Source organism: Salarias fasciatus, chromosome 19 (genome assembly GCF_902148845.1).
Source record: "Salarias fasciatus chromosome 19, fSalaFa1.1, whole genome shotgun sequence".
NCBI classification, from domain to species: domain Eukaryota; kingdom Metazoa; phylum Chordata; class Actinopteri; order Blenniiformes; family Blenniidae; genus Salarias; species Salarias fasciatus.
The window spans coordinates 23354727-23366919 of NC_043763.1; the positions used below are offsets into that span (position 1 = coordinate 23354727).

Consider the following 12193-nt stretch of genomic DNA (forward strand, 5'->3'; position numbering starts at 1 on the left):
TCAGCTAAAAGTGTGACCATGATCGTTTTCTATGTGATTTTGTTTTTATCCTTATTGCTATAGATATTTTATATGTTGCCTGGGTAGCCCTGTCTGAATTTCACTGACTTTACCGATGACAGTAAAATACATCGATTTGAAATGTTGTGAATGTTCCATAAATCTCCAAAACGCCCTAAAATGACTCTAAAACTTAAATACGTTTGTGTTGCAATGGAAGGAGTTGGTTTACATTATTTTCCTAATTTTACTGCAGTACTATCCTTTTTTAACATATGTAAATTACTGTTTGAGCTCATTTGTTTGATTTGGTCTGATTTCACTTTTAAAATAATCCCCTGTAAAAAGAAAAAAGCTATTATCAAAAAGCTCAATAAACTCTGAAAAAATGGCAGAAACATCTCAATGTGGTTTAACAATAAAGCGGCCACTGTTCTCCAGTGTGTGTGTGTGTGTGTGTGTGTGTGTGTGAATATTTCACACTCACCGTAGAGGCGTGTGTGTGAGTTCATTAATTATGGTTGAAATGTGAGTCAAAGGCGCTTATGAATAATAGCAGCTGCTGCTTGTCAGTCAAAGAGCAACACACACACACACACACACACACACACACACACATTTGTTTTGTGCTAACGTGTCAGCTAAACATTGCACATTCTTGTCTAAACATGCCAAAGTCAAAATATTGTACTACGTTCATCATCATGAACTAATTTCTGAGATCAAACCGATGGTTTAGGTGATAAATCTTTCAGTAAAACACTCTGTTAGTGTTTAGCTAGTTTCTCCTTCCAGTCTTGACCGACACACACTCGCAAAAGACATTCATCTGAAGTAGAACTGAAAGAAACGACACATCAACCGTATTGTAACAGTAAAAATGACTTGTTACTGTCAGCAGCAGCGACACATCGGCTCACACCAACAGCGGTTCTGAAACGAAGCGGTACCGATTAGGAATACACACACACACACACACACACACACGTTAATGCTGGAGGCATCTAAATCGCACATTACACGGACCTGCTCAACTTAATTTCCCTTTGATCTTTTTTTTTCCCTTCAAAAATACCAAATTATGAATTCCGTGTCTGTGTGTGCACGTGTGTGCGCATGTTATCATATATTTGCACTAATTGAAAAAGTCCCGTTCCTCGACAAACAGGCTGAATTATTAAACCCATTTTGCTGTGTGTCTGAGAAGGAGATGAAAAAACAGCTTTGAACTCCGATGTTTGACTCGGCTTCAGTCTGAAGCGGCGGGCGGAGCGGCAGCGGCAGCGGCAGCAGCAGGAGCCGGTGCGGTTACCACCACGGCGTCATTTACCTCACGCCGCATAGTTCAAATGTTCGAATCAGGACGGGAAAACAAGTTCAGCTCCAGGGAATATTACAACAGGACGCCATTCAGGCCTGAAAGCCACTGAAACGGGACAAAATATGAAGCGAAATTCCAGAAAATAGTGGAAAATATCAGGCTGGGAATGACACAAAACAGGGAGGAAATCTGTGTCGAACAAGGAATAAAAGGTCAACAAAATGTGTTAAAAAAGGCACCGAAATGCCTTTAAATAGTGGATCGATCCTGCATTCAGACCAGGCTAAAAAGTCGACAAACCAACAAGAAACCCTAAAAACACTACAATTACAAAAGTAAAATTCAGGCCTTGATGTCCATCAAATGTGGAAAAAATGGAAAAAAAATAGGTAAAAATCTCTGAAAAAATTAGGATAATAGCAGCAAATTATGGAATCATGTGTTAAAATTGACCAAAAAAGGAGTTAAAGCATCCGAAAAAGATCAAAATTACAAGACAAATCAGAATTTAAAAACATTTTCAAATAGAGTGACAACTGGAAACTAAATCTCGAATCAACACTCAAAAATTATTAGAGAAAGCTGGAATTAAATAAAAAAGGAACTGCAAAAAAATTCAGGGTTTTATGTCTGGAGAATCACAGTTTAAATGAAAACGAAATCAGTAAAGAAACAACATGGAACTGTGAGAAAATCTCTAACAAAAGTCTGCAGAAACTGATGAAATCTGGACTGAATGAACAATAAAACGTTCACAGAAGCAGAAATGAAGAATCAAGAAAAAAACAAGCTGTGAACTCGATCAGATCGAGGATCAATTAATCTGAAAATCTGAAGAAAACCTCCAGAAAACTAGAAATCAAACAGATCAATGAGTGAAATCCGAGAGCAGCAGAGGAGAGGAAAAGAGAAGGAGAAACGACAGAAGTGAAGACGATCAGAGATCAATCAGACCGCCGCGATCGGGACCGGCTGCAGGATTCTCTCTGATCCTCCGTCCTGATTCAGGCTGAGCCTCGGATCTCCGGTCGGGACGGACGGAACGCGGCTGGAAGGAGCAGCTGGGAACAACGGGACAGCCACGTCCAGCGAGGGACGACATTAAAAAAAACAAAAAATAAACATGAGAAGAAGAAGTTGTTTCAGGAAATAGAGGGAAGGAAATAAATGCTGAGGAGCCGTTTCCATGACAACAGATGCTGAAAACAATTCGCTGGATTTGTCGATATTTGATCAATCAAAAATCCATCAAAAATCAAAAATCTTTTTTTTTTATGTCAGATGTAAACAGTGTCCGGTGGCCGACATCAGCCGATACAGGCAGAAATCTCAGTAACTCTCCAGCGCAGTGACCGTTTGGCGCTTTAATTTGAAAACCTGGCCTCACTTCCTGTCGTTCTGCCTCGGCTTGAGGGGTTTCTCCCCCCTCCAGGCAGCAGAACATGAATCGGGATGGAAGTTAAATAACCTCCCCGCACACACACACACACACACACACACACACACACACACCCCTGACTCCCACTAAACCAACAATACCCGTTAAAAAATAAAAAGCTCGAACGCAGCGCTGCTCTGCTGACAGCAGTTTAAAACACATCTATAGGCTCCATAATGGAAGCAAGCGGCGCCGCCACCGCCGCCGCCGCCGCCGCCGCCGCCGCCGCCGCCGCCCGCCTCTCCTCGAGGGGAAAATCTCACCGCACTGACAAACCCAGGCGATGCTGGGAAAAACGCCGCAGGCGGCGGCGGCGGCGGGCGGGTGAAGCCGGGGTGAGAGACGCAGCGCGGCGTCGGCGGTTTGAGTGACGGCTGGCGGGCGCCACAGGTGGCGGTAAGGGGAGTCCACGCCAGGGAGGGGGATTCTGGGAGATGCTATCAGAGAGACGGGGGAGCCGCTCGTCACGGACCGATGAAGGAAGACGTCTCGTCGAGCCGAGTGGCGGCGGTATGAAGGAGGACGAGGCGGCGGCGGCGGCGCTCGCCGGGGACGCATCGTGACAAAAAACGCTCAGAAAGTTCAGTCCTGACAGAGAACCTGATGTTCTGCTCGTTCAGAGCAGCCTGACGACGAACCGTTCCGTCTGGTTCTGAACCGATCTGGTCCAGTTTGGATTTGACTCCAGTTCCAGAAACAGTTAAGTCGAATCCGTCGAGGCCCTGATGGCGACCCGGACCAGAGCTTTGATCAACCACGATCCACCATCTGCTGCTGGTTTTCTGTCTCTGTTGCTACACCGGTTCTGCACCGCTGATCGGTTCTAAACAACCTGCTGCAGACCGGCAGGACGGCAGGACGGCTTAGAAGCTCCGGAGCAAAGGATCAACACAAGAAAGAGAAACAACACTGACACACAGGCGCCGACGGGAAAAACTCATGATAGAAAAACTAAAATGAAAATGTGGACTTTCAAAATAAAACTTGATATTCTCTGTTTGCAGTCCGATAAAGGATCAACAGGCTGGTACTGGTCTGAGGTCAGGTGGATGGAAACCACTTCAGAACCAGAACCAGACTGAGAGAGGAGACAGTCTCCTCTCCTGGTTCTGGTTCTGCTGGTTCTGGTTGAATTGTTTGTGTTTCTCTGCTCTCTTGAAATGACTCTGTTGTTTTTGGTACCAGATAAAAAAAAAAAAAGCTTGTTGCAACTTTAGAGTGAGAGGTAAACAAGGTCTCAGGTGAAATTAGCTAAAATCGAATTACACACACACACACACACACACACACACACACACACACACACACACACACTTCATCTGGTATTCTGACTCTTGATTTCTGTGTCAATCAGGCGGATCAGGACCTGAAGATCGATGGTGGACTGCAAACATGAGGACTTCAAAAGAACGCACACACACACACACACACACACACACGCACACGCACACGCACGCACACGCACACGCACACGCACACACACACAGTGTTCAAATCTATACAATCCATTATTAAGGCGCATCCTGGAGACAAAGACACGGGGAGACGATAAAATATGGAGGGAAAAAAGACAAAATAAGAAAAGAAAAGAGTTAAATTATTGAATTTGGGCTGTTCGCTCCGAAAGAAGAAGAAATGGAGACGAGGAGGAGGAGGAGGTTCTGTGAGCCGGGGTTTTGTTTTCGGGTGTGGAAAGTAGGTTAGAAAAGAAAAGCAAGGTGAGGAAGAAGAAGAAGAAGCATCAAAGAGGGAAAGTTGAACAAAGTGAGCGACGAGGAGAGGAGAGGAGAGGAGAGGAGAGGAGAGGAGAGGAGACGACTCCTGCGACACGGGAGAGAAGAAGAAAAAGAAGAAACCAGGGACGAGTGAACGCATCACACCGCCGCTCAGAGGAGGAAACCGAGGGAGGAGAGGAAACGAGGGGAAGAGCAGAGTCGAAGGAAGGAAGGGAAGACAGAGGAAGAAGGGATGAAAACCAGGTTGAATCTGAGAAGAAAAAATGAAAACAACACTTGAAATGAAAATAGAAAAAAATAAGAGAAACAACAGGTGAGAAGCTTAAAATGAAAGAGACACAAATAGAATGCAAAGTTTGAAAGACAGAAAACCTGCAGAAAAGAAAGAAAGATGGAAGAAACGAAAGAGAAGAGATGAACCACTGAAATGAGACATTACTGTCTGCAGTGTGTTGCTCTCTGCAGAGTGTGTGTCGTGTCTTTACAAACATTTCAAATAACCATTTTCTCAAAATATTTTCATATTACAAACCATTTCCTCAGTTTATCTTGATTTCTCCACAGGACTTTCAGTATCTCTTATTTTCTCTCTCATCTTTCATCCTTAAGGGTCATTTTCTAGTCAAGTTTAAGAAAGAGTCTATTTTTTTACACGTTTTAGGTCTGGTTTCAGACATTTTTAGGTCTAGTTTGGGAAATTCTTTGGTCAAAGTTCAGCACAGAGACATTCTCCAGGCCAGTTTGTGACGCCTGTAACTCAGCAGCTCCGTCAGTAACAGACTGATTCAGCTGCAGCTTCTTCCTTCCTGCTGCAGTCCGACCGTTTAAACAACCAACAACTAACCATGCAATAATTATTTCTTTATTTTAACCTTTTTTTAATAATTCTCCTCAAAGAGAACACAGACACTGAGTGTATTGTATGCTGCTGTTTTAGTCTTCCTACTGTTTATCTTTTCATTCTGCTGCTTAAGCATCGAAATGTTCTTGCTGCGGGATTAATAAGGATTATCTATCTATCTATCTATCTATCTATCTATTTATTTATTTAGGACAGATTGAACTCTGGTTTGGGACGATTTCAGGGAAAGTTTGGGACATTGTTAAAGCTACACTAAGGAACTTTCAGTTTTCGTTGATTTTGGCGGCGCCAGTGGACAAAGCGGTAGTGTTCTGCCTGAAGGAATACTAGGACTAGCGTGTGGCGTGGTAAAGTGCTGCTCCCGGTGGCATGCTGTTAGACTGAACTCGCCTACATTTGTTTCCAGTGGCTGTGTGAAGGACGGATAGCGACGAGGTCATGAATCTAATGGTGGCTAAACAATGTTATATCATGAAATGACGCATGCCGTAAAGCAGTCCACACATGTGGAGTTTTTTAGTGTGCAGGGTTCCTACCACCCTCCTCACAGCTGCTCAGTCCGAGTGAAAGCAATACTGACGCCCTCAGCCCGTGACAGAGGGTCATTCAGCTAGCTGTAAGTCGATGTATCATCACAAAAGATATTAAAATGTTTTATTAAGGTTGAAAAGTTCTTTAGTGTCGGTTTAAGTCCCAGAACATATTTGACTCCAGTTTGGAGCATTTTGACGTCTAGTTTGGGACAGACGGAGAGAAGCTGTCTCTCTGTAGTTTTGCTGTTGTGTCGCCGTGGTTACCAACACAGTAAGTTCTGAAGCTTAATAAACCAGCAGTAAGAGATCAAACTCATCTTTCTTTCAACTGGAAGTCTGGGCGTTACATTATTAATATTACCCAGTGTGCCTCATGGCCCGGAAAATATCCTAGGTCCAGTTTGGGACACATTTCAGTCGAGTTCAGGACGTTTGGACAGGCTTGACTTCACTTTGGGACACTTTCAGTCCTCTGAAGGTAAAAGGTTTTTGACTGATTCCATTTAGATTCAAGCAAAACAAAGCAGAAGTCTTAAGTCTGGGTCCCACCAAGGGGCCCAACATGAGGTCTGGGTCCCACCCAGGGGCATTAAAGACCAGAAGGGGGTCCGGTCTTCTCACTGCTCTGAACTTTTCAAATTAAGAGTTGGAAAACTGCAGAATTTAAAACGACATGTGAGGAATGAAAGAGTCTGAAGCATCCAGAGGTGGAGGAAGAGGAAGAGGAGGAAGAGGAGTCTAAAGGAGGATTTATGTGTTTTCGGAGCCGTGGTGTCTGAAGGACAGACCGGCGGCGAGCCGACACACCTGCTGCCGAGCGTCGGCGTCTGCAGGCCGTAAATCCTGCGACATGCGTGTTTCTTTACGATGCCTCCGCTCCGCCTCTACACCCCCCACCCCCGAAGACCTCCAATCTGAAAGCCGCCGCTCGCCGCCTTCACACACCAAGGTGAAGCTTTTCTGGCTACTGTCTTGTTTTCTGCTCCTCAAAAGCAGATTATCACTGAAAAGTCAGGTTTTTTTCAGTTTATTTCTCCACTTTTAACATAAAACAACTTTTCTCTTCACCCAAATCAGGCCTTTAGTCTGCTTTTGAACCTTTCTGCTGCTCAATTTCTCCTCATTTCTGTCCAGGAATTGAACATTAACGTCATATTTTGGTTAAAAATGAAGCAACAGCAAACAGTTAATCTGCATTACGCAGCAATAACACAATTATTAGGAAAAAAAACCCGACCAGATTTTCTGCCTTAAATGAAGTTTTGATGGTGTTTTCTAAAGCACGAGCAGGTCTGACGTGTCTGTAGGAATCTGGGGAGTATTTTAACAGTTAATGAAATATTTAGTGCTGTTTTGTATTTGGCTGAATTGTGTTCAGGTGCATCTCTAAACATTAAAATATGGCTGAATGGAAAGATCACTTATGACTTACCAGAATTCTAAAGAATCAGACGATAAAAGCTTTGAAACAGTTCACTTTTTGAGAAATACAGGAAATATATTCAAGATTTGCGGATCTGATAATAAAACTGACTGAAAGAGGAACTTTCTTTCATTGTGGGAAACAGTTAGGAATCAGAATTTAGTTTTTTCCTTCTGGTTGAACGTCAGCATATCAACGATTTAATCAGACTTTTTTCAATGAAACGGAGTCAAAACTTCACACTTGATGTTAAGATGAACCTGACTGCTCATTCACTGGTTTTAACTGGTTGATGTTATTTGGGCTGCAGCTTCGACAGGAATCTTTTCACTCATCAAGGCCACAAAAACACACCAAAAATACACACTCTGTCACATGCACAACACACACACACCACACACACACACACACACACACACACACACACACACACACACAGAAGAACGCATACAAATTAACATGCACAGCAGCACGAATGCTTTCGAATCATGGAGTGCACGAAACAGACTCAAATGTACTGAAGAACTCCCGACACACTCGATAAGGCAACAAAACACACACACAGCAAATCAAGCACAGAAACACTGAAACACACACTTAGAACACATTAGAAAACACTCAGTAACACAAACACATAAAAACAAACTTAAAAACACTCGAAACCTCACAACAAATAGGAAACCTGCACACAAATCCCATACACACACACACACACACACACACACACACACACACACACACACACACACACACACACACTTTCTCTCTGTTACTTCTGAAAAGCAAAAGGAGGGAAAGTGAGCAAAGCTGCAGTGAGCGAACTCTCTCTGGTACACCTGTCTCTTTTAGTTTACAGCCACCGTGCTTATTTACACACACACACACACACACACACACACACACACACACACACACACACACACACACACACACACACACACACACACACAGTTAAGCCAAGGCAGACGGGGATGTGAATAGAAACCCACATTTTCAAACAGAAGCACACACACTTAAAGCAAATGCATCTAAAAAACTCTTCCAATGTGCAACAAACACAAACCACATACACACACTCACTCACTCACACACACACACACACACACACACCGTACACAGCTGTAAGCAGAGTCGACAGGTGGAGTGTATATCAGAGGCCACCCAGCTCCTCCATAATTTATCTCAATTTCACCTCCTACACACACACACACACACACACACACACAGAAACACACACACACACACACACACACACACACACACACACTTTCCCTGGTCTTTGTTCCCTGACTTGTAGCTGCAGATGCTTCCTGCGGTCGTTGTGATCTTCAGCTCTCACGTTGAAATCTTCTAAATCTGTCGCTGATCACCACACAGCGCACGGAGCTACACACCCAGCTACACACACACACACACAGCGCACGGCGCTACACACAGTGCACGGAGCTAAGCTCGTCCTGTAATGAGCCGTTAGCTGTCGTCTCCTTTCAGTTCCCTGACTCTCGTACAAATCCCTCCTTTATTACGCTGCACTGTAATCCAGCGCGCGCGCACACACACACACACACACACACACACACACACAAACACACACACACACAGAGTTTTTTTGCACATTTACACAAAACAGAAGAGCAAACTGATTTCCAGTAAAGGTCAAAGGTTAAATCTTCTGTCTCATGGTTTTTAAATAACCTGTTCAGACTAAGTGCCACAAAAAAAAAAAATGACAAGAAAGGCGATAAAACTGCATCGTCGGCAAATATAAACACATTGTATTGATCAAGTGAACGATAAGTCTTCTTTCTAGTTTTCACCGCCGATAAAAACACCTGATCTGAGCAGAGCAGGAACTTCAGGAGGTGACGGGTTCTTCTCCACAGTGAGACACAGTATCGACAACACACACACACACACACACACAAACACACACACACACACACACACACAGAACTAGACTAGCGCCCGGCCCACGCTGGGCTCAGCATGAAGCCAGGGACGAGCTGCAGCTGGAAAAGAACGGAATCGTCCCGCCGTCTGTGAACTTTGCGAGCTTCGTTTCACAGCTGCAGCGGATCACGGGCTCGATCCTGAGTCCGCGGGCCGGGACCACACCGCCGCTGCGCACACAGACGTTACCATGGTGACGAGGTGTGCTGCTGGCCGGCCAGGTGGAGCGTCTTGGGCCGGGCGGCGGAGCAGCTGCCCGCATTGGCCGGCCGCTCCCAGTAGGGGTCACTGTGAAACACACAAAGAGACGGTGAGGAGGGTCTGGAACGGAGGGGGAGGGGGTGAGGACACACACACATCACGCAGCCGATTTCACGTGGTCATTTGGCACCAGCTTCACGGGCAAATCTGACTCAGTGGGACAGAGGAAGGTTCAGATTAACACTGCTGAGAGGTCTGCTCTCAAAACGGTGATCATCTGCATAGAAGTTTATAATGAAGACGTTTGAGTTGGAGGGAAAACAAGAACTGAAAAAATCTTTTAAAAAAGCAGAAAATTGCATTGAAATAAGTCCAAAATGAGCTCAAAGACTGAGCAAGAAACCAGAAAAAGAGTCTCGGTCGACAGCGAAGCTCCATATTCAGTTCAGTTCAATTCTCCATAGTACAAAACCAAGCTTCAAACTGATTGATAGCTCATCTGAAAGCAGTTCAAAACCAAACCAAAAGCTGGTCTCAGTCTGGTTCAAACTGAAATCTTCATCCAGCCTGAAATCATTCTGAACCCCAGACCTGAGAAAGACTCTCTACACTCAAGCAAAACAACCAAAAACCAGCGAGAAACTCGTGGACGTTCGTCCAAAACTGATTTCAAATCAAGGCCAAAGTCAGTCTGACTCACCTGGGGCTGGTTTAAAGAGAGTCCCAAACTTCAGATAAATCCAGCATGTTTGTATCATGAAACCAGTCAAAATGTGGGAAACTACTAAAACCAAAACTAAAACGAATTCGGTAAGTCAAAGGACTAGTAAGTGATTAAGGGGAGAGTTTGTTTGAAATGAGCGTAGAATCAGCTTTCATCAGATTTAAAGGTCTCCTGGAGGATCCTTAGAGCCAATCAGAATTGTATGGTTCCACATCATGACTGGTCAGTCATAATGCCAATCAATGTAGGAACGCATTTGCGTGATGACATCTCATGTCGAGTCGCCACCTCTGTGCGCGCTCTGGTTTCGAGCCGTGCATGCGCAGAGCATTGTTTAGGAAGTGACATGCAGCGGGAGCCTGCAGAAGCGGCTTGCTCCTCCAGCAAAAACCTCAAAAGATGGCTCGCCACAAAAAAAGAACATTGTTAGAGATGGCAGAGGAGAGAAGAAAGGCCATAGAAAAGAAGGGCAAAACGCGAGTTTTACTGGGAGATTCCTTTACGAGGTGGCGGACATTCAAAGCACAAAAGGGATTTAGGACTGATCACGACGTGGCGAAGTTTCTGCTGGACAGGTAACCTGCTGATTATCCCATTCAGATGTGTTTCAGTTGCATGAACACGTAAGACACGACTTACGATCGTATTCTTATGTATGATTGAAGGAAGAGTCTGACATGATTACAAATGTGTTTTAATCCTAAGCGGAAAGACGATGCTCCAGCTGCGCGGATGTAAACAAACTGACGTGCGGCTGACGTGCGCGCTCCCACAGTCCTCATGCGGAGGGAGCCGCGCATGCGCAGTGCTCCAAAAGTGGCAAATCGGCCATGTTGTACGAAATCGGCGGAGAAACCTCCAATATGCCTTTAACATTCTCACCAACGAGTATTAAGCAACGTCATCTTCAGTTTAAGTATTTTTCAACACACCTTCGACGTGTTTGGATTCTGTTCTCAGAAGGTCAAAGGTTTTACAGACTGACTTGCTTGAAAAGAAGGAATCTGAATATTCCAGAGGGTCAGCCTGTCTGCTTCAGAGACGAGTGTGTAAAGAAAGCGGGACGGCGGCTCAGAGGAAACACTGTCGGGCTGTTCGGGGGATTCGGAAGCCGTTGTTTCTTTAACTTTAACTCGGTTCCTCCCGCTCGGCGACTCAAACCTCCGTCACGCCGGCGGCGTCTCAGGACGCCTCTCCCTCCACAGCCGCTCTCCAGAATAAATAAATCCCCTCTGCTGTTTCTCTTGTTCCTTTCAGCTAAACGCTGCCGGCTGGGAGTCGACAGGCAGGAGGAGGAGAGACGACGAGTCCGACCGGAAACACAAAACGACCCAGCGAGGATGACGCTGGAGTGACAGGGCCTGGCTCTGCAGAAAGTCTCCTCTGAGTCTGGTTCTGCAGGCTCCCTGCCGTCACAGCTGTTTGTTTACTATTGTTGTTTTTGTAAATAAAACAGAATCATCTGTTCATAATGACAGCCGCAGTGGATCAGCTCTGCGTTCACACGTCTGGATGTCTGTTTCCCTCACGGTGATGCATTCAGGTGTCTCGTTGGCATTTGGGAAAGTAAAACACACACACACACACACACACACACACACACACACAGATGTACAAGCTGAAATTGAATAACCTGGGTATAAACACACACACACATCAACTGATGGGTGAAGGCACACCGAGATGCACATAAGCAGGTAAACACACACACACACGCAAACACACACACTCCATCAGCAGAGAGTGGCGGTGGTGGGAGGCGGGACGAGGGGGATCGCCGGGCGCCGGCAGAGCTAAATTGCAGACAGCGGAGGGGAGATCTGGCCCATTTTTCAAGGCCGACTATATATTACAAATTGGCTACCAGGGCATTGTCTGCGAGTGTACACACACACACACACACACACACACACACACACACACACACACACACACACACACACACACAGTGAGAAAACTAATCCTGCTTGTCCTATTGTCGCCTGCAGAGCTGCAGAAATCTGCC

The 12193-nt window shown here is 45.2% G+C and overlaps 1 protein-coding gene across 3 annotated transcripts in view; it reads right to left on the reverse strand.

Moving 5' to 3' along the window:
• npas3 (neuronal PAS domain protein 3) overlaps positions 1-12193 on the reverse strand; it is a 227106-nt gene that overhangs the window by 161900 nt on the left and 53013 nt on the right. For 2 of the 3 annotated variants that reach the window (XM_030117194.1, XM_030117195.1), the window contains exon 2: positions 9453-9551. The exons of the other annotated variant lie outside the window; for it this stretch is intronic. In XM_030117194.1, the coding sequence (XP_029973054.1) occupies positions 9453-9551 (99 nt within the window). The remainder of the gene's footprint in view (positions 1-9452; positions 9552-12193) is intronic. 3 annotated transcript variants of the gene reach the window in all.